The 23630-nt window shown below is 39.0% G+C and overlaps 1 protein-coding gene across 7 annotated transcripts in view; it reads right to left on the bottom strand.

Annotated features, from left to right (window-relative positions):
- Positions 1-263: 263 nt before the first annotated feature.
- LOC129726828 (FMRFamide receptor) overlaps positions 264-23630 on the bottom strand; it is a 274529-nt gene continuing 251162 nt past the window's right edge. For all 7 annotated transcript variants that reach the window (XM_055683968.1, XM_055683965.1, XM_055683967.1 and 4 more), the window contains one exon: positions 264-17514. In XM_055683968.1, the coding sequence (XP_055539943.1) occupies positions 15592-17001 (1410 nt within the window). In that variant the 5' untranslated portion in view covers positions 17002-17514 and the 3' untranslated portion in view covers positions 264-15591. The remainder of the gene's footprint in view (positions 17515-23630) is intronic.

Here is a 23630-nt window from a genome sequence, read left to right on the forward strand (position 1 = left end):
GAGTTAATCCGGATTACAAAACTTGCGAAACTGTTCAGTTTCGCTGGTTAGCACAAAATACATGCCACCCAAAAGTTTCCGGTTTTTCCGCAGAAGTTCACTTACCTTTGTGCGAACACCCAGTTTTTGTGCCACTCTCCGTAACAACTTTTTCGGCTCAGTTATTCTGAATCGTCGCTTGTTGTTTCGATATGGTTAAAGGTAACACCCCGAAAAGGGAAGCTGTGATATTCTTGCTAATGAATTAGTCCGCTGCTGTCGGTTTTACCTTTCAAATGAGTACAGAAATATGCACTTTTCATTATTTACACTTGCTTATCACTCAAAACTAATAGTGTCTCTGTTTTATTCTACATTTTAATTGATGCTTAAAGATTAACAGTAAAAATGTACACTTTTGATTTCAAACACGATTTTAACTTGTGCTATCCGATTCAAATTAGAAAAAAAACTTTAACACACTCATCGGGAATCATTCTCGCTTTGTCATTCTCTGGAGGTAAATTTTTGCAAAGGCAGCTGTCTAGATAGTAGAAACAAATTGAAATCTTATGTGGAACTTAATAAGCGTATTTGTTAAAGTTTCAACTTAAACCAGAGTATTTTTTCGGTAGTGGAACTTCGTGTGTTTTATTTTTCATTAAACTAGGTAACTGTCAGTGGGATTCAAAACTAAATGTCTAACTGAAATGAGGTAGATTTACGTTTATGATGGTGGTCTTACGTCATTGGTGAACTACATAAAATAACAAATATGACAACAAAGCGGTGCTTTGCACCGATTTACCCCAACTCACTCTGTGTACCGCATTCTTTTTCGTTCATCCGATCTATAGCTACAAGCTTGGAAATGGAAACTGTAAGCTCGGTGCTTTGTTTATTTTATTATTTTTCTTTTATTTCCAGACTACATTTCAGGTACCACCATTTGCTTCTGTTGGGACGAAAGTCATACAGCTGATAAAACGTGCAATATAGAATCGTTGTTAGTATATAAATTTGCAGTGAAATAATAAGATCAATGTTTGAATGGTTTATTCTAACGAAAATCATGTGCACTGCTGTGGGCACTTGAAACAAATTGAATCGAATTGATCAATTTTCAATGTCTATCGTTGGTGTAGGGTAAAATTTCCTTAATTTAGGCCCGTTTCTAAACTTTAAAGACTAGATAAAATAAATAGCCATTAGAATACGTATATCGTGTTCAAAAACGACTGGAAGGTCTAAAAGGATCAAAAACCAAGCAAACAGATGTGAACTGGAGCGCGAGGACGCATGAGGTTTAATTACACACCGGTACATGTGTCTATTGATTCTGTTGCATCGTGGCTTCGTGATTGTGACTATAATCTGTTTAAAATATCTATGTATCAATTTGTGCTCTACAAATTGTAGCATTCGCCAACGTTTGCACAACGTAAACTGCTATGTTAGAGTATCCATTAGATCGAATCAGTGTGAGCTCAGTATACAGTATTCAGAGAACGTTATTGATACTTTGTATCTCTGTGATTAAGTAATCCTGTGAACAATTTGATTTGCATTGTTTTTACAATCTGAAGCTAAACATTTGATTTGTTGAAATGGTTTTACTCACAAAAAGCGAATCAAAAAATCATGTGCGATCAGTTGTTTCGATAAATGATTCGCGGTTTTGGTTTGATTTATTTTCCCGATAAAATGCTGCACCGATATCGAAAACTATTACGTGTCATAAATCTATCTCGATGGCGGCATTATCTGGTGCTAATCACGTGCTGTAACAGCACCTGCAATTCTGACTATTTATTCATGCAATTAGCAATAATCATCAATCATATTACTGGAATCACTGAACCTACCTCGACCAAGGGAATTATCTTGATTAATTTTTATACATGGTTAGGCCTCGCGAACAAAAAAAAAATCCATCCTGAAAATTTCACCACCTACAGGCTAAAATGGCTGAACCGAAAAGTTTTTTAAAATTTCCTCCACTTTCAGTAAACTGTTTTGTCGACTCGTCTCCTATATTTTTTTGAATTGCGAAAGCAGCAAATTGAATTCATTTACGACCTGAAAATAACTGACTGTTAGCATTGGATTTTTTCAAATTGTTAGCATACTGCTCAAATTATTAGCCTTTTCTAGTTGTATATTGAAAATTTCAAAACTCTCTTTCAAAACTGTTCCAATACGAAATTAGGAAAGTAGAAAAAAATATATTTGCGATAAGAGGTGCTTCACTAATTGGAACTTGGTCAATAAAAATTTATACAATTATTTTTCATCTCCAAAAAGCCTTCAATCTGAACTTAATTGTAAAAATATATGGCAAAGACACATTGAAACAACATTTAATTAACCTAAGCCAAGAAGATTAGTAGTCAAAATCGGAAAAAATAGTTTAGAAATCAAGGTATGAGATTGTTTAGAAAACTTTTGAATTTGGAATTTCGGAAACTACGAAACGAAAATTATAAAACAGCATTTTTATTTATACTTAAAGTTGAAACTGATATTGAGTGCCAAAGATAATTTTGTGACTGAAATAAATAAGATGTCCTAAACAATACCGAAACTAAAGTAACGCAGTGTGTGCGAAATCACAGTAATGCTGCTTGTAAAAGTTATCAATGTCAAAACAGTTTTCAGTTTTAACTGACAATCTATGGCTGACAGGGAAAATTTACAATCCTGATTCAAAGTCGATTTATCCTTAAATAAGTGTATTAGCCAAAATTGAGAATCGATGATTCCTATGAAACTTATTTAACACGGCCCAATAATTTATAATTCATAACTTTTCGATGTCATGCTTAGTAATTTAAATCAATAAAACTTAACAGGATAAAGAATGCCTGATTTAGCATTCGCCTCTGAGAAATTATACAGCAATACATCGAGCAATACATCGAGATTTGGGATTTTATTCCTGGAAGTAAGCTTTAAAGGGGGACCCTACTCTGGACGGTTGAAAATTATTGAATTTTTGTGATTTTTTTTTCGGATGTTTTGAGTAAATTGAAGGGTATTTACATCAACCTTACGGTCGTGGCTTTGCACACAACCCCTCTGTTAATTACTACAGGAATAAATACGGTTGACACAGCTACCACAACTGCTGCTGTTAGTCCTGCTGCTGCTGCTTAGTTAGGACCGTTCCAATGGCCATCCAGTAGTAAACTGATTAGTTTGAGTAAAAGCCGGCTCTTAGATGAACCAAAACGAGCGTGACTAGCTAAGTTTAATATTCTGTCAACCGTTTTAGGGAAAGTTGGCATTAAACGACTAATCAAATTGAAATATGCGTTTTTCAAGACTCAACCATTTTCAATGATACAGTGTTTGCATACCCTAGAAACATTTTTTGGCTAAATAAGCACTTTTATAATTAATCTTATTCAGCTGACGGCTGAACATAGATCAAATAATGTGTCATCAGTCGATTTGATTTTTAAAAGATGAGCTTTTTTAGAAAGTTGTTTTTAATTTTTATTTCAACTTTCTTTCACAAAAAAAATATTCTTTTAAAAGTGTATATTTTTTTCGGAAAGACAGAATTATTATCTACAACTTTGCCGAAGGCGTCATATCGATAAAAAAAACAGTTTTAGCACTAAAAATATTTGTAATCATCAATACCTGCCCAAAATAGCATTTTTCAATAGCTTCTCAAAAATGAGATGTGTTCCAAAAAATTAAACAAATAGCACAAAATGGCATCTCTTGCCTGTAGAAAAATCTATGCAATGTTTCAGCCAAATCAAAAATGGTCGATCAAATTGGTTGCCCGTTCTTTTTGTGGAATTGCTCTCGACTGTAAGCCAGCTACTGTTGGCTGTAAAAGAGTTTTTCTATAAGCTGTACAAAGAATGAAAAATCGCTTCTACAGAATCGAACAGCATGTATGTGATAAAGTTAATCGATTTATTGAAGCAATATCATGAACGATTACAATGTTTTTAATGGGATTTCCGTTAAAATTACGCTTTCGCGGAGCAACTCGGAAACTCGAGTGGTTGCTGTGAAATCTCGCGGTACACTGTGTACTCTCTCTCTGCTGTTGTGTAGGAACTATTCCTCGTCCGTCTGGTTCTCTCTAACATCTCGGTCATCCTGAGACGGATCTGGACTCCAGACCCGGTATCTCTTCATATGGCTCGCAGCAGTCGACGTTCGATGCGGACCCTCACCGCTCACCTTTGCAACTCCGTAACGATCGTTTGCTTTGACGTCCACTATTTTATAAGGTCCCAGATACTCCGAAGCGTACTTCTTCCCAGATCCGAACTGAGTACGCTTGATGACCACGATATCTCCTGCTTTGTAGACCGTCGCCGCTTTTGCTCGAAGATTGTACGCCTTTCTCTGCCCATCTTGTGCCTTCGCAATAGCATCTCTTGCCCTCTCCCGGACTTCACGCCGTTGGTCTTCGAATTGTGTCACCTTGATCTCCTCTATCATTTCACTCAGCCGAATATCGCCTTCATGTCGCATTTGAACACCAAATAGAGCTTCGAACGGCGTAACACTCGTTGCCGACATGTTTGTACCACTTGGTTTTATCGTTCACGCTCAGCTTCGACAGCATAGCCAGGATAACTTGGTTTACCCGCTCTACTTGGCCATTTCCTCTGGAAACTCCGGTGGTTATCTCGATGTGCTCAACTCGCTCTTCGGCGCAATAGTTCTTAAAATCTTTAGACGTAAAGGCCGATCCTTTGTCGCTGACGATACGTTTGGGGTTTCCGAATAATTCACTTCGCTGAAGCAGTCGTTGAATCACCTCGGCCGCATTTGTAGTCTTCGTAGGAGAGATCCACACGTACTTCGAGAAACCATCCACTACCACAAACAAATATTTGTACTGCTTCTCTGTTGCGTCCATTGGTCCCACGTGGTCGACATGATAGGTGAAGGAGTATCGCCTTTTGGGATTGGCGAAAGAAATCCTTCAGGTTTTCCTCTTTTCCGCTCTGCAAGGATGCACTTGACGCAACATTCGATATGCCGTTTGATCTTGGCACCGAGCTGCGGGATGTAGTAATCACGCCTAATCATGTCCTCACCTCACTTCTTCACACCGAAATGTCCACTCTCATGTGCTCGTCGGATAATTTCACTTTGTAGGTCTGCTGGCACGACTACCACTTCGCGTCCGTCTACAACCTTCATCAGCATATCACTAATCAGTACATAATCCTCGAACGGTCTTGTTTTAAGCAGCTCGCAGATCACACGAACTCGTTCATCGCGATCTTGGGCAGTTTTAATCAGCTCTAGAAGCGGATCACCAGTTGTCACCATGACCGGCGCTCTACTCAGAGCGTCGACGTGCTGCATACGGCTGCCTGGACGATGTTCCACGGTAAACTCGTACTCTTCGAGAGACAATGCCCATATGGCCACTCTCGGACTGAGATGCTTCCCTTTTAGCGTATGCTGGAAAGCTGCACAGTCAGTTACAATTTTAAACGGTATTCCGAGCAAATATACTCGAAAGCGTTCAATGGCATTCACCACCGCAAGCACTTCAAGATGATAAGTTCTGTAATTCTTCTCGGCGCTCTTCGTCTTCTGACTCATATAGTACACAGGGTGAAATTTCCCATCGGAATCGCGCTGAAGTAACACTGCACCATAGCCTTCTTTGCTCGCATCGGTGTGCACTTCGGTTTCGGCAGAAGCATCGTATATTTTCAGCAGTGGATCCGACACAAGGGACTTTTTCAACTGCTCAAAACTTTCAGCCTGCTTTTCACCGAACACGAATTCGACATCTTTCCCATGTGCGTCACAAAACCAGTATACTTTTGGCTGGAAGCCTCCACTGGAACGTGGAAGAACGAGTTCTTCAAGTCTAGGGTAGTGAATACTTTAGCGTTTTTCAATCTATCAATCTGGTCCTCGATGTTTCGCATAGGACAACAATCTTTAACTACTTTTCGGTTTAGCTGCCGGTAATCGACACACACACGCAGCGCACCGTTTTTCTTCGGTGCCAGTGTTACTGGGCTTGCGTATTCACTAACACTTTCGCGTACAATTCCCGATTTTAGCCACTCGTCAATAGTTTCTTCCAGCACTTTTCTCTCCTTTGGTGCAAATCGTCGTGGAGCCGAGCGAATCGGCTCGTCATCGGTTAAGATGATTTTCGTTTCAACACGACTGATCACTTCTCTTTTCGGTTTGTAATTGGCGATGATCTCCTTAATAACGACAGCATACTTCGGGTCGACATCGATCATGCCCGGCTCGCACACATTTAAAATCTGCATTATTTCACTCTCTTCCACGGCGTCGTTTTTATTCACTTTCTTTTTGATGTTAACTCCTCGCTTGGTTACTTCTACATCCATGTATTTGAGCACGGCCATGCCGAGAATCGCGTCGTAACGCATACTATCCGGCGGGACGACGTAAAACGTCATCCTTGGAAACAATTCGGCTCCCACACACACATCCAGCTCAACCGTACCACGCGCTGGTGTTTTTGCCGCACCGAACCCAGTGAAGCACATGGTCGTACGATGCAGTAAAGGGCTATTCCCACTGCTTCCGTTCCGGGACCGGGCCGGGACCGGGCTCGTCCGGGACTTTTCATGCATTCACACTGCGCCGTACATTATATCGACTTCCGGTGTCGAAAAGTGTGCGCAGAAGACAATAGCCAACTCGAATCTCAAACACCGGCATGCCCTCCGAGAGCGCTTTCACTTCGGCTTTCTTTTTCTCACGCTCACAGTTTTTTGCTAAATGTCCGTACTCACTACAACCGAAGAACTTCGGCCCGCGCGATTTTGCCTCACAGTCATTCGCATAATGACCCCGGTTACCGCAATTATAACATCGCAAATTCTCGCTGTTTGCGTGGGTGGAATCTTTCACACTAGATTTTGATTCCTTCTTCTCACGTTCACGATCACTTGTGTTTGTGTTCTTCGTCGCACGATGGGACGGTTAACGCATTTGGCTTATTATTTTTTCGTACTGCCGTACGCGGTCTTTTAAATCATCAATGGTTTTCGCGCCATACAGGTAAACTTTGTTTATCGGGACGTCATTCACACCGTTCGCGACGTATTCACAGATGGCGTCTTCTTCGATATGGCCTCGTTTGGCAATATTTTGCATATGATAGATGTACTGAAACAACGATTCGTCGTGCTTCTTTTTTCTACCGCGCAGCAGCTCGTGGATTTCCGCACTCGATGCTTTAGTGCCGAACTCTTTTTCTAAGGCCTCTTTCAGCGACGCCCAAGAATTCAATCCACTCGAACTGTTTATAAACAACTTCGCCGTACCCTTCAGCAAGCGTCGACCGTACACAAACTTGTGTGCGTCACTCCAACCAAAATTCTCACTCGTGTTTTGAAACTCTTCTAGCCAATCGTGAATATCTTTGTCTGTGCGCTCTCCAGAGAATTTGTCCAACGAGTCACCAATATCGTTGAAGGTGAACATCGGCCCACGCACATTCTCTCGCGAATTCTCACTTCCATCGTTCGAACGTTCTTCGTCGCTTGTTCTCGGGGTAGAGGTTACGATATTCTCTCGAGCAGAATGGAGTACCGTTTCCTCCGGTACCCCCTCTGCACAACCACTAACACTCAATAGTCGATTTATTAGTTTTCCTTTTTTGCCGCTGGCAGACAAGTTCTTTGTGGCACAAAAATCACGCAGCTGGGGATTCGTAAGCTTCGTAAGCACTTCATGCACAAACATGTTGACACGTTTATCTCAAGCTGTAGTTGTGTCAAAACTCTTCCCGGTTCACCAACACAGGAAAACACTCTCAAATGGCGTAGCCTCGGCGGCGATACGCGACACTGTGGAGACTCTTCCCCAATTTCACTCAGTTTGTTCTCTTTGGTGTGGAGACTTCTCTCTGCTGCCAACACCTCACACAGACACTGCTGCAAACGCCGCACTTTATCTTCGGGAATTGCCGCCATTTGCAAATTTAGCATTCACTACGGAGTTTTCGTTCAAACCGACTCGAAACATGAGGGAAATCCCGGTTGAGCCCCCATGTGATAAAGTTAATCGATTTACTGAAGCAACATTATGAACGATTACAATGTTTTTAATGGGATTTCCGTTAAAATTACGCTTTCGCGGAGCAACTCGGAAACTCGAGTGGTTGCTGTGAAATCTCGCGGTACACTGTGTACTCTCTCTCTGCTGTTGTGTAGGAACTATTCCTCGTCCGTCTGGTTCTCTCTTACATGTATAAATGGTGTTCAAATGGTTGAGTTATTTCTCATGAAGCTCTTGTTCGGCTATTTAGGAAGCCGAATGTATCAAGTAGCTGATTTAGTTCTCCCAAACCGACTGATTAAAAGCTGATTAAACACTTAGAAATACATACTTATTCGACCTATGTTCAGTCGTCAGCTGAATTAGATTATTTATAAAAGCGCTTATTTAGCCAAAAAATGAAGAATTTTTTCAACCAGTTTGTTCAGTGTTTAATTGATGTTGTCTAACAGCTTTTTTTATTGAAATAGCGCGTAACCAGCCATCAATTAAATAATGGCGTTTATTTAAACCTGAATTTATTGCTTGTTCAGCTGATAAATTAACCTGAGCGTTGTGGCAATCCGTTTCACCTGTATGCAGACTTTATGCCGTTGTTTAAAAATTATTCGCTGTTTTATTCAATTGTTTGTTGGGTAATTAGGGTTTGTCAATTTTAAAGGCTCGAGTATGTGTTTTAGTGTCATATGGAAGCATATTACAGAAGATTCCGCACTCAGTTACGCGACATTTTATTACGCTGTTGCAGAGTGTTGCATATTGTTGAAGACAAAAAATCAGTTTGTGCTGAGACATGGAATTGATATCGAAATTACACTCGTTTTTGTCAAGGCGTTCCGATATTATGGATGAAATGGAATGATGAACAAGTAAATATTTACTCTCAAATTAGATGTTTTTTGTCCTCACTAGGTATATAATTCTGTCGACCGTGTTAGGGAAAGCAAGCATTAAGTGACCAATCAGAGGTCGAAATCTGCGATTAAACAAGGCATGACAATTTTCAATAGTACCCGTTGAAAACTAAGCGAAGTATCAGCATTTAAAATTGGACATATTTTTCCCTTTTTCCCTTTTTTCGTTTGTAGATTTTCAGTTTCACATCCCTATGTAGAACATGTTTTAAAATAATGCAGTCGGGATCTGAATGTTGAAAGTATGGTAATGCAAACATATTCATAGCCCTTACGATAGAATATGATCAGGGCCAGCGGTTCATGTGGGTATTATGGGCAGTACCCACTCGGAAAATATCCCTGTGGGTACTTACAGCAAAGATGTCTAGAACAAGATACCTGACTCTCGCAGTATGCAGCGAACATGATTGTCGCTGCGTGAACGAAAGTTTAACTAATTTGTATACTGGTAATTTGATGATGATGGCAAGGTGGCAAAAGGTGAAGCAATTTCTTCAATATCCTTGTATGGTCTTACCATTTAATTTTCAATGTCCTTGCACGGTGCGGCCATCTAATTTTCAATATCCTTATATGGTGCTGTCATCTAGTTTTCATTTTCATCTAGTGGATTAAGCACAATAAATCGATTTTGCTAATAACCAGTCTTATGCGCAATTAAGTCATCAGATGGCAGCACTAATCGTTGTAAAAGTGTCGTGGGCAAAATGTATGGAAAAACTGTAAATCAGGTATCTTTTTCTAGTCATATTTGGCGAGAGGTTACAGATTTATGCACAGTTGTAAAGTTTCTTAGGGAAAAGGATTATTTTTTTACTTTCTAGATGTTATTTGTTTTCTCTGATTAATCAATACCAGGCTTGTTGTAACGAAAGAATTGTTCTTCTGATTTGTGTCGAATCAAAAACTATTTAAAAACTGCAATTGTTTAGAATCGGTTCAATTACGTGGCGATTCTATATTCATATCCAGCTTATCAAAGCAGTAGCCGCAAAATGAAAATAATATTAAAAAAGTAACCAATATCAGCGTTTATTTTGAAATCCACTTGAACATATTTAATAGTTAAAATTTTCAAACTTGCTAAATACTTTTATAAAAGTCTCCCTTCTTAATCTCAAATTCTTCTTCTTCATATAACAGTATTTTTCTAAACGATCAAATGTTTTTAAATGTTGGCTCCTAGATAAAAAATAATATAGTTACCACTTGTTAACAATTTTTAGTCTTAGATTTAATATATTTTGTATTTTGCACAAACCTGAATAATTTTTATTTTCACCTTTTTTTGATAGTTGATTTGGGTTTCAATGGAAATCAACTTTTCGAATTTCATTTACGATAGAGTTTTAAAGTTTTGTTTTCTCGTAAAAATTCCCTATGCCAAATTTGAGCTCAATCGGACTTCAGAAAGTAGAGCCTCAAAGCGGTCAAAGTTTCAGTTTATTGATCGATGGAAATGTTCCAGCTGGGAATGTCTTTTGTGTGTTCTGGTGTAGCTCGAGTCTCCCAGCGCAGAAGTTTCCATGTCCTTGAATGTTATTTTTTTTATACATTTTTTATGAAATAGATTCAAATCTCGACATTTCATGCATTTCTAAGAGATTTGCTATCAAAAAATTTCGATTTCGAAAACTTCAAGAGCATTTTTTGTTGGTTAAAAATGTTGTGCCGATTTTGTATGGGTTTACTTTTACACGCACTGACGAAACTACCCATGCAGAATCAACCATAGTAACCCATGAGTCAGCAGAAAAAAATTGACTCGAACTTTAACCGTGATGCCGAGAACAGTAAAGCTACTCCGTTCAGAAGTGTGTGCGCTCAAAGAACATTACCCCGCCGCGTCGAAAACGGACATCGTACGGAAGAGGGACGCCGGTTATTCTTGTTCCGGTATCTCTTAATCATAAGATGATTAAGTGGATTTCTCCAGCGAATCGCGACGTGGTGGTCTACGCCGAGACCTATCTCACCCTGGCTGGCAACGGCTGGCAGGGCACTTCGTATTTTACTTCCCCCATGAAAGAAGTGAGCTTTGAGGTGAAGTTGATTTCATACAAGTTGCCAAAGAAGGTACTGCTTTAGTTGACAATCAGTGTGAAGCTCCGGACTGGCCGTGAACGGGGAAATGTATAGTACGGAGTGCCTGCCGGAAATTGTGTCGTTCATCAAGAAATACCATAAGGGCGAAGACGCGGTGCTCTGTTCGGATCTGGTGTCGGCCCATAACTCAAAGCAATCGTTGGAGAAGATGGAGCGGCTGAAAATCGACCCACCCAACGTCACCCAGCTGCGTTCCATCCAGAGTTTCTGGGCAAAACAGAAGCGTAGGACCTACTCCAACAATTATTTCACGAAAATTTAGGAGGAATTGATAAATAAAACGAAGAAAGAACTCAAATATATGCCTACACGCATATTTTCGTCCACCATGGCGAATGTTCCGGTATACTCCCGGAAGGCCACTCGCAAGGGCATTGACTTGTTTTTACATGTAAGCTTCTATAGTTACCTTTCATGGGAAATCCATTAAAATTAATTATCTGTCTTGGTTTTTTTCTATCACCATCCGTAAAAAGTCAATTTTTTTTTATAAAAATATTACTACTGGAAGAAATTCAAAAATCTTATTCCTCTTATTCATTTCATAAGCACCCTATTATTGATGCACTGTCGATTTTTCTTAAAATTATGTTCAGGTATCAGTAGGTCGCCCCCGGCTACGCCTTTGTCACCCTTCCCTATTCCTTACCCACTCGGCAAAACAGTTGATCGCACCTATCATCGCTACTTCTTCAATTATTATATTTTTGTTTTAAAATGCAAAAACATTTAGATGTAAAACTACATCGGACACTTCAATTTAATCATGTTTTTTTTTAGCAAAAATTTAGCAAAAACAAGCCGGCTCGAGAGAGACTGTTAGAGTTAATAGGATCGTAGCGTTAGCCATTTTGCCATTTTAGGTTGTGTTCCGGAAACCGGAAGTCACCATCTTAACGTCTGGGATCAGGTTTTTTGGCATCATTCGGAAACTGGAAGCCGCTATTTTGGAATCTAATATGGCATCTGGAGTCGTTTTCGGGTTTTTGTGCATCATGCCAGTTCCAAAAATAAATTTTATTAATTTGTTTCTATGGCCTTTAGAAGCCCCAGTAGAATCTATTTCGGAAAGTCCGTTTTCGGGGCATATCACCAAAACACCCAAAACCCGGCCTGTGGAAGTAATTTTACGACCTTTGAGCAAATTATTGTTGGATTATTTTCAAATATTCATAGAGTTTCTAAGATTCGGAACATATCCCCAAAAAACCGGGTTTCCGGAAATAAGAAAATTGTTTCGGGGCGCTGCTTTAACGCAGCTAGAAAGAATCAGTGCAAAACTAGCAGAAAACAATTAGCTTTATTAGGGATAGCCTAATAAATACACTGTTCATACAGTACGAGCTTTTGCCCAGTAAACTGCGAACTTTTGCCCCGTATGCTGGGTAAAAGCTCGCATTTGAGTATTTTTTCTAAAAAGTGAAATCCTCACGCTGCAAAAAAAATTCGAAAACTCTGGTAATTCATTCTAAAGACAAGAGGTTCATGTACCGCTTGCAAATAAAACCGAATTTTATGATATTTATTTGCAATAGTTCTGTTGCAAAAACGATTAAGTGCGTACTTTTGCCCCTCACTACTCTACACTCATAGAAAAAATAGGATGTTTTGTGTTCAAAGCTAGTTGACATGGCATATTTTGTAACGAAAATGTTACATGTCTTCAAACAGTTTGTTTAACTGAGTTATTTAACATGAAACATAAAAGTATTTCATAATTAGAGGGGGTATTCTGTGTGAGAGAGTAGCCTAACTCAGTAACTATCATGTTTGAAGTTTCCACTAGACTTTAAATAAAATGTGGCAATACGCAAAAAAAAAGGTCTGGAAATAATCTGGCATACATTTCGTGCGACAAACGGTCATTTTTTTCGAATAAGATTTGAAGTAATGGCCTTTTTGTTTGCTCTCCACGGGCAGGTAGGCTGAGGTCGGTCACGACCCATCTTATTTTAATGACCTTTTTGCGAGACGACGTGAAAAAAATATGGCAAAAATCTGGCTTGTTGTCAAATATCTGGCAGATGCTAAGGTTCATCTGTTTGTCTGGTGAACAATTAAAAATCTGGCAAAATCTAGATTTATATGGAATACTGGCAACGTTGATCATGTTTGACGCGTTCCATTATTAACTTTCAATACGGGTTGTGTTGTGGTGTGGTTTGATTGAGAGTGCGAGAGAATATTACAGAGAGAGAGAGAATAGGAGAAAACAACGTAAATGATGAAGTCGGAATCGAGTTTTCAAATTTCGTTTAGCGTCAGGTCTTAAAAGTTTCGTCTTCTCGAAAAAATCCAGCTATAGTCACAGCAAATTCCATTTCCTCAGACAGACTGACATTCGAAGCAGTCTTCCATTGTATAGTCTAGAATGGTATGTTTTCCCAAGATTTCATCGCAGGAATAAAGTGCTGATACTAGACACCTTGTTTCCCGTGAGGGTAACGACGACCGCAGGACGGAGTAAGTCAAAAAAAGAGCAGCAATAAACTTCTCACTGTCAAAAAATTGGTTTCAACAATTACATGAACTACTAACTGTCTAGTTAATCGGCAAAAAAGTAAATACTAAGCCGCTTTGAGGCTCCACATCGCGAAATCCGATTGAGCTGAATCTTGTGAGCCCGAACGTTAACGTTGACATCTTAATAAACAGTACCCCTGCGAGAACGTAAATCGAAAACAATAAAAAAATGGATGGGAATTCATTAAATTCTTTTATTGTTGGTCTGGACTTAAAAAAAACAACCTCTGGTCTGGACTTAAATAAAATAAACTGCAATTGAAGGTTCTAAGTAACAGTCAGAAATGCAAAAAAGGAAAAAAATTAGAAAGAGTCATAATTAAAATTGAATGCGTTGTTTTTTTGAAGACTGGTAATAGTTATGCGTTTTTTTTTTCATTTTTTGGCTTTCTCAGTCTTATTGAAAAAAAGTCGACTACAATCTAGGTAAATTGGAAATTTACCTAGATTGTGGTGCACTTCTTTTTAAATTGACTGAGAAAGCCAGAAAATAAAAACAAACATCCGCATTAAAATTGTCGGAAAAGGAGTAAATTTGAAATAGCTATATTGAGCGTCTTAGTAGAGTGATTTAAGAAATCAGAAAAAAGAATTACAAGCATTGATGATGACTGTATGTCGCTGTCGAAATACGTATTTGTACGGATTTAATTCAATATTTACTTCTCAAATTTCTAGTAGAGTTTAACGGAAACTTATAATTCTTTTTTCTGATTTCGGAAAAGGAGTAACTTGTCCAGGTGCAGTCAGACTCAACAAAAAGGCAGAGAAACAACGAAGCAAGCGCAATGTTCAGGGTGCTAACGGTGAAAGAATTTAAAAGTATCTACAGCGCTGAGAATTAACGAAAATGAATAAAACTGGAATTGTAAGGAAACTACATTGAATTATGCGATCCAAAGCTAATGATAGTGGTGGTGACAGTACTAACAGAGGATTATTTCAAGAATGTGGCAATACGGTGTCAAAAGTGAATCTGATAATCCTGGCTGTAAGAAAATGCCTTCAAATGGTTAAACGAGGTACACTGTGCTTGTATGATAAAACTTCAAGAATAAATTAAAAAAAGGCACTGCAAAAATATTAGATTGGGAATTTAGTTGAAAAATAAAAACGATGATGGTTGAATTAAAATAAAAACGCCGTGTGAACGAATTAGCGGAGGTGTAGATGGATAATTATTCCAAATAAGGAAAATAAAATCAAAGAATAAAATTAGTCTGAAAAATAATCTCGAACGTTTAGTGAACACCAGTTTTTTGTGTTTTTTCTTCGATGCAAAAGGAGTTTTTCTGGTAGCGTGAGCACGGCATTTACAATAAATCAGGCGGTTCCGCATTGTGTTAATAGTCACTTTCAGTTCAAGTTGTGCGAGGAAAGCATATTTTTCATCAATTTATGTATTCGTTGGTCATCCTTAGAAGAAGACTTGATGATTTGATGACCTAGTGGCCATACCCAGAAACACTCAATTTATTTTTAGTAATTGATGAAGTGGTTCAGAGTATCACCGAACTTTTTTAAGGAAAGATGCTTGTAACGGTTACTCATGAGCGGATGGTACGATATGTTCTCGCTTTTAATGCCACTGTAAATTCAGAAATGCTTGTTTTGTGTAACATATAAATCCATACACTACACATGAATAGTAAATAACAATATCGATAAGTTGCCAATTAGATAAGATTGGATACGAAGGAAAAAAGGATCGTTACACTGTATCAGAGGTGATTGAATAAAACTAACGTACAAATGTGGTGAACCTAAAAATCCTGTAATTACTTATAAGAGAAATTATTGATATTTAATTCTAACTGCTCAAAGAAGCTCTCTCGATCCTTAGCAAACGGTGGTACCTTCGTAATCGTTTGGTCTTTGAAACGCGTTCGTCCCATATGTCTCTATCGGCAACGATTAAAGCTAGTAAATGTGTCTAGAGAGTGAAAATTGCCCTACCTAGCTCGAGCTAGAACTTGTGTTCCTCCTCCAATGTGTCCGAGGAAATCTTGAGCAGCTCCGGCTAGAAGCCGGACGTGGCCATCATGATACCATTACCGTGCTCTCGATCCCAGCAGGGATGAAACATCGACGAACTGCGCGGTAGCGATGGTTGCGGTTGCGCCCGGGGCAACGTATCCCGCGCCGGGTAGTACACGATCGGTCCCGGCGACGGTGCCCGCGTGCTGCGGATCGTCGTCCGGGTCGTTCGTATGCTACCGAACGCACTGTTGCTGATCTTGGTCGTACTGGTGCGGGTCGTACCAGCCCGCTGGAATCGACCGGAGTTCCGGTTGCTGCCTTCCCCATTCGAGAACGAGCTGTCCTCGTGCAGGAAGCCGTCGGGAGATTCACGGCCTAGACGCGACTTACAAAATAACAAAAGAAAAATCCGCTTGAACTTCTCACCGAAGATAACGTAGATGATGAAATTGACCGACGAGTTGATAGTGACCAGCAGGTTGGACGTTTTGACTAGATAATCATTGATGTCCGAGTAGACGGCTTCCATAATGTTGATGACCATAGCGGGAAGGTTGCAGAGTAGAAATACTATAACTACACAGATCAGCATGGTGGCTAGGCCGATTTCACGCTTTTCCGAACGGGACAGTCGTTGGCGTTCGCGGTTCGCTTTGCGAACCTGCCGGTAAATCATCGAGTTGAAGAATGATATCGAACTGAACGGAAGCAGATAGATAAACACTGTGTACATCCAGTGGACGTAGACTTTTATGTACAGATCGTGCGTTCGTAGAGCAGAAGCACTCACACAGTACGCTCCATCTATATACGGATGGTCGAAGGGCGATACGGAGACCTCCCAGAAGCGTGGCATATTGTACAGAAGAGAAAACAGGATAATTGCTATCACATATATCCGCGCTCGTCCGTAGGTGCAGAGAGCCCGCGCCCGAAGTGGGTGACACACGGCCACGTATCGCTCGAGGGTCACCGTCAGGGTAAGGTAGACGCTTGCGGTTTGAGCTGTCATGGCTATCGGATAAACCACCGGAGAGATTACCGGATGTATCACATAATAATAATAGATTAAATATCCCGTATTCGGGAAGATTGCTGGTATGCCGAATAGTAGCATCGACGTTAGGATCACCACGGTATCACAACGGGCTAGGCCTATTAGCAAATAGTTAATGCTGGATCGCATCTGTGGTCTCGACAGGATCACCATTGACAGAATGTTGCCAAGAATGCCCAAAAAGGCAACGATATTCATCACGACCCCGCTGATCCAAAACTCGAATACCCTAGTTTCCGTGGGCCATTCCATCGCATAATAGCAGCTCTGTGAGTCATGATAGTCCGTTCCATTGTGTGAACCATTCGGGATGTTTGCATTGACCGATCCGTGTAGGAAGTATTGTTCATCGTTGGCAATGCTATAGTTATAATCACCGTTTGTAGAGTTCATTTTCGTTTCTACCTAACCTTAATTTCGTAACTGCATGGCAGAGACCACAACCAGCCTCATCAAGTAACAATAGTTCCGAGTTTAATTCTTCTATCCTATACAGAGCTTAAGTTATCCGCACAAAGCCAACTCGACGACAAGCGACAATAAATTATAATCACGTCTGGAGAATCTCGAGCCGGAATGCACCAAGCGTTCAGGAATGACAACACCGACGGTGCGACGTCATCTATCTTTTTTTGTCTTGCCTGGCTGCTGGTGCTAACGTTCCCCTATAGCAGCAGTGCCTTCAATTTCGGTGCCATCGGGTTGGCAGGGGAAATCCGGACACACTACACTCGGGTGGATCATTAACGATGCCCAACTGCGACGACGAGGTCTGCTGGTGTTTGTTGTTGCTTCCAACGTTCGGACTTACTGACGTTGCAGGATCACAGCAGTGGAACTGCATCTTAGTTGCTCGAATATTGATTGCACTTGTCACCAGTATTGGCTGGCTGGCATGCTTGTACTCTGGAAATGGACCGGAGAAATAAAAGAAAGCAGAGAATTAGTTTTATCGTATTCACCCACAGGCAGTATGTGATTACATTTATATAATGGCTCGGAGTGGACACTTGCCAGGGTGGGATTCGGATGTCGTTCGGGTTCGTTTTAAATTTATTTTCCTAGTAACATATTTTTTGGATGTTGAATTTCCTTAACTAGACAATATTCTGAACATGTGGAATAAAATTCTAATAAAAATCATGAAGCATGATTATTTAACATGGCACACAAGGCACATATGATTAGAATTACTACGACTTTGTCGAAGAGAGTATTACTCATACTCAAATAACGGAGCCGTGAGAGCACATTCAAGAAAATTATCGCGATAATTATTGCAATCGTGGTAATTTTAGCGATAATTTTCAATAATGTGCTCTCACGGCTCTGTTGTTTGAGTACAAGCAATACTCTCTTCGACAAAGTTGCAGTACTACTTCAGGACTACAAGTTCGTCATACAAAGTTGTTCAAAAATGTGTTTATTAAACGAGCTATCAGCTTGTGAAAAAAAATGAGCGTGAGTGATAATTTTCATCCTCATAGCGCCGGATAGAGACCCAGTTGACTCGTCACAAAGCCTTCATTACCACGGAAGGAAAAAATCGCCAAAATCGAATAAGTGAACAACGTCACCATAGCCGCGATTGTGTAGAGTGAGTAAGAAAATAACAAAGTGCATACCTAAGTAATTAAGAACGTTAGGGCTAGGCAAGAATAGAGAGAAGAATCGGACTGGAGAATTGTTTCTACCCGATTCTTGTTGGTAAAGTAGACGTAAGTTTTTTTTCGGTTAATAAAAAATTCAAATCAGTGTGGTCGTAACGTTCTTCCCTGCACACTTCCCTGCACAAGGGTTTAGTGCTTATTACAATACAAACCTCTTGCAAAGCAAGGCATTTTGCAACATCTTAGTGACATTCTTGACAAACGGAGATTGCCGGTTTAAATCCCGCCTGGTCTTGTTCATTTTTCGCATTCTCGAAATAATTACATACATTGCTTACTTTATAGCTCAATGTGTGAAATTGATGATGCAATAATCACCCGATTATATCACCCCCCGATTTTGTCTTCCCCCGATTTTTTTGGACCCCAATTTTATCACCTTTTCACCCGATTTAATCATCATATAACATTTCATCGAAAAAATGTCTGGATGAACTGATTTTCTATTCATATTCAATTTTTTCGTACTTTTGCATAACTTTGTGTAGAATACATCATTCTGGTTATTTTAGTTAACATTGAAAACTTAACCATTGCATAGTGCTTTATTTTGGCGTTCTCGTTAGATTATATAAATAGTAGGGTGGGTCGATTTAAAAATCACTTAGGCACATATGATTTTCGGATTCTAGGGATCAAAATAAGATACTTTTCTCAAGAAACTATACCTCTAAAATAAATTCTGATGTCCCTTGTACTAACGTGTAGGTACCCAAAAGGTCAAATTTCAAAAAATCCTGTTTTGACCCATTTAGAGTGACCCAATCGAGTCCAAATGTATGACCGACCCCCACTAACCCACCCATGCTAGTGTTACCCCCCTGGGACCCCCCTAGGGGGTCTCCCATACAAAAATATAAAAAAATATCAAAAAATCACCATTTCTGGCACTTTATATGACAAAAATCGGTGAAATGGCTATTATTTTCCGCACAAATGAAGTTTCTAGGAAAAAAATGTTTTTTTTGTTTGTGGATTTTTGTTTTCTCTTTAAAAATTTATTCGATCAAAACATAGGAAAGAAACTAAAAAATTATTGTTTGAAGTCTTTTTTGGTTTCAACACTGGGCAATTTCGCACGGCTCTCTAATGTCGCCTCCATAACAGCCTCTACATTTTCCGATATTACTCGTTTGGAAACGCTAGCTAGCAGTTGAACGTGTTGTTCCGTTCCTTGTATATGTAATGGAATATGCGGATCAGTAAATGGTGAATCATCTTCATTTAAATATGCTATCAATGTTTCATACAGAATGATTCGCGTGAATGGTGGTTCAAATACGTTATTTTTATCAGTCAAATCGATCATTTTCGTGTAATCGAAGCAATGGAAGTTTATATCTGGTTTTTTATATTCTCTAAGTTCCGATGGGTCTTCAACATTGTCTCGATATCGTAAAATTTTCTTGATGGCAGAGTCGTGCACCTCTTTCCTATCATCAAACAACATTGATAGCAAGATATTTTCCGAATGTGCAAAATATGGATTATTTTTAATTACATGATTGACAACAGTGCGTAAATTTGGCTCCAGAAATTGTGCCCAAGTAATGTACTTGAAAAATAATACACTACCGTACACGACAGAGCTGTAATACTTGATATTAGAATACATTGGCACCTTAATTATAAATTCAACCAGAATTCTTAAATTTTTAGGTGGTTTTTTCATTGTCACATATAATCGTAATAATCTAGCGGCCTTGGTGAGCCAGCGAGAATGTACTATTTTCCCTGGTTTTATGTTAGCCAGATCCACAGAAACCACGCCATTAGAAATTGCATGTGCCATGTCGTATAAGTACTGCGAATCGGTGGAATATTCGTGCTGTTCTGCAACAGGAGGCATATTTTCCAACGCACTTCTCTGAAAGTCGCTCACCACCTAAAAATATATAATAATTAAATAAATTTATTATGATTTCACCATTCAAAATGTTAGAAAATTATAATAAATGAGTGATAGCAATGACTTACCGGAAGAGCTTCAGAATTTTCAATTTGCTTGCTTAGTTTCCCGGTTGTTGATGTTGGTCCAGTGGTGGATTATTCATCCAAAACCCCAAACAAATGTCGAAACGGAAGTTCGTTGAAGTGTAGAAGGCAAACAAACCAATGCAATGGTCTTTTTAGCAGCAATTCGAATCTTCGTATAATTCCACCGTGTGTGCCAGTGTTTGTTGGCTCACCGTCAGTGCATATGCCAATCAATGCATCCAGAGATATGTTTTTATCGTTGAAAAATTCATTCAATTTTGTTGTTTTGTATTCCGCACTTTCCTCTACCAGTCTTGCGTAACCAATCAATCGAGAATTCGGTTCTCTCAAAATAACAAGGTGAGGTTCTTTTACCATCCTACTATGATACTTACCATCAATTTTTTCTCTCGTATAAGTATCATCTTTTCTGCCGTCGAATGAAAACGCTATTAAACTGGAATCATCAAACCTTTTGCGGAGCACTATCCATCTGCATTTCTCTCTTTCTCTACGAACTTTCGATTTATCCATGATGAGAGGTTCGCCATGCTGATCTTTCATTTCAAAATCTTTGAAAAGACTGGTTGCCAATGCTGACGCTACTCTATCAGACACACCAAATCTGTCACACATCAAGGCAAAGTTAAAACAATCGTATCTTTCTGTGTATTGTGAACTTGTGCTTCTATTCATAACATCTTCATCAACCGTCATCGGTACGTCTACGTATGTTGTATCATCGGGATCTTCGTATGTTGGCATTGTTGGCATTGATGACGATGTCCCCTGCTCTTCAATTTCCATCAGAAATGCATCAATTGTTAGTCTTCTCTGTTTATGTTGATCGTGCATAAACTCTTTGAGGCGTTCTGGAACCAAACCGCAGTTACATTGAGCTGCCGTCAAATCGCATTTACATGCTCCAATATAAAAAGTTTCGTTCAGAGTACCGGTAAACACTAAAAGGTCTCTATTCGTCTTCTTAATTTCGGCTTGGTATTTGTCAACCAATCTATTTAATTTAACAGCAACATATTTTTTTGAAATTATTTCCATACCAAGTTTTTCCCAAATTCCAACCAACCTATCTGTTACGTGATTAGAGAATTGTTTATAAGAAAACTTTTTTTGTTCTGTTTTTGCACGTTCGCTTAAGTATAAATAATATCTCAAGATATCCAGATCGGTTGGTAAATTAATATCATTCAAATCAGAAGACACACCAAAAACAGCAACATCATGCTTGGGTATATGACTCACTGGGTTTTCGATAGCTGATGATGTTGTTGCTATTTCATCTTGCGGGTTCATTGTAAACTAAAAAAAAAATATATTTTGACTTTAACAATTTTCACTTTCACTTTCAGGTTTTTATTTTAGGTGTTGACTCTTTGGCGGACGATGTAGAATGATTTATGTTGACGTTTCTATCCTATCCGAAACCTACACTAGTTCTACACAGAGTGAATAGATAGAGTGACGCAGAGAGAAATTCAGTCAAAACAGCAACACGGTTTTTTTATGTATCCACCAAAATATTTTTCTGGTAGCCCCTTTTTGCTCAAGTTCCAGTTGACTTCAACGGAGTGTTGTTATTGTCAGAGTGAAAAGATAGTTATTGTATTTAAATTTAAAACAAGTTCGTTTGATAAAGTTTGATAGAGATAGATAAAATGAAGTGCGTTTTGTGTAATAACAAAAAACAGTAAGGAATGTGAGTTTTTTTCGGTTCCCGAAGAATCCGATTGTGAGGAAACAGTGGATGGATTTTTGTTGTCTCCCAGCAGACTATTTCATTGACGAAAACACCCGACTTTGCAGTGTTCGTTTGGTTTTTCTGGTTTCAGACTCTGCGTCACTCTATTTATTCACTCTGGTTCTACAGTGTGCGTGGGAACAGTGGAAACGGAGCGTCCGTGCGTGGTAGCCGTTGTGGTAGCATACCAGCGGTGCTCGCCTGACTGGTCGAAATAAAAATATTACATATGATGTAACAGAGTGATATACGATTTTATGTTCAAAAGGACGCCAACTGCAAACGCCATCTGCAATGAGAATGGAAATGTGTGTAATTCAGAAATATGTGTAATTGTGTATGTATGCGCTGAAGACTCAGGACCGAATCCCATGCGAAGCAGGAGAAAACAAAAATCCAAAAACAAAAAAAAAACATTTTTTTCCTAGAAACTTCATTTGTGCGGAAAAATAATAGCCATTTCACTGATTTTTGTCATATAAAGTGCCAAAAATGGTGATTTTTTGATATTTTTTGATATACTTGTATGGGAGACCCCCTAGGGGGGTCCCAGGGGGGTAACACTAGCATGGGTGGGTCGGCCCTCCAAAGTTAGTGGGGGTCGGTCATACATTTGGACTCGATTGGGGCACTCTAAATGGGTCAAAACAGGATTTTTTGAAATTTGACCTTTTGGGTACCTACACGTTAGTACAAGGGACATCAGAATTCATTTTAGAGGTATGGTTTCTTGAGCAAAGTATCTTATTTTGATCCCTAGAATCCGAAAATCATATGTGCCTAAGCGATTTTTTTGATCCCCTACAAATCGAACCGCCCTAATATATATATTTTTAAATAAACTGAAACAACATAAGTAATACAAACTAATTACTAATTGAAAAAGTCATCATCATCATCATCTTCCGCTGTGATCGCTTAAATCTTGTGTTGAATTGTTTCCTGAAAATTTGAAGTTCATTATACTTATCAGCAGGAAAAATGTCTTTCGCTGCAATTTTCATTTCTTCTAGTGATTCTCGATGTTTCATTGTTTCATATATATGTTATCTTCCTAATCCGGTTTCTATAGTTGAAAAGGGAATTGACAACTTACTAGACATTGAATTAGGTGGTTCCGCTGAAGTTGAAAGCGCCATAAGAAATTTAACGAATTTATCAATTTGAAAACCAAGACACTGGAATGATACAACATTCTAAATGAATACGAAAAGATGCAGAGGGCGACGACTGTTTTTTGTTTTTTTTTTTCTCATAAAGCAAAATGTGTGCTTTACTTTTGTATGCAAACGAGTGCGAAGCAAAAGCAATCTTCAAACGGGCAATTGTTAGCCGGAGTTTGATGGTATGAATTTTTTGCGAGTATTTGACACTTCAAACAGTTTAGCGAATTTCCTGATCATAAATTGAAAATGGCTGAATGTTTTTGATATTGTTTTAAATTTGCAGAAAGTGATTAAGTTTGACATAATTAAGATTTCATAAAGATTTGTTTACTGTTTTCTTGTTTAACACTTACTTTATAACTTTTAATTTACAAATTTTGTGATTTTTGCCCAAATTTACTTTTTATCCTTACGGGTTGAGTACGATATCATAAATTTTCAATAATGGTT

Source organism: Wyeomyia smithii, chromosome 3 (assembly GCF_029784165.1).
Source record: "Wyeomyia smithii strain HCP4-BCI-WySm-NY-G18 chromosome 3, ASM2978416v1, whole genome shotgun sequence".
In the NCBI taxonomy this organism is placed as follows: Eukaryota; Metazoa; Arthropoda; class Insecta; order Diptera; family Culicidae; genus Wyeomyia; species Wyeomyia smithii.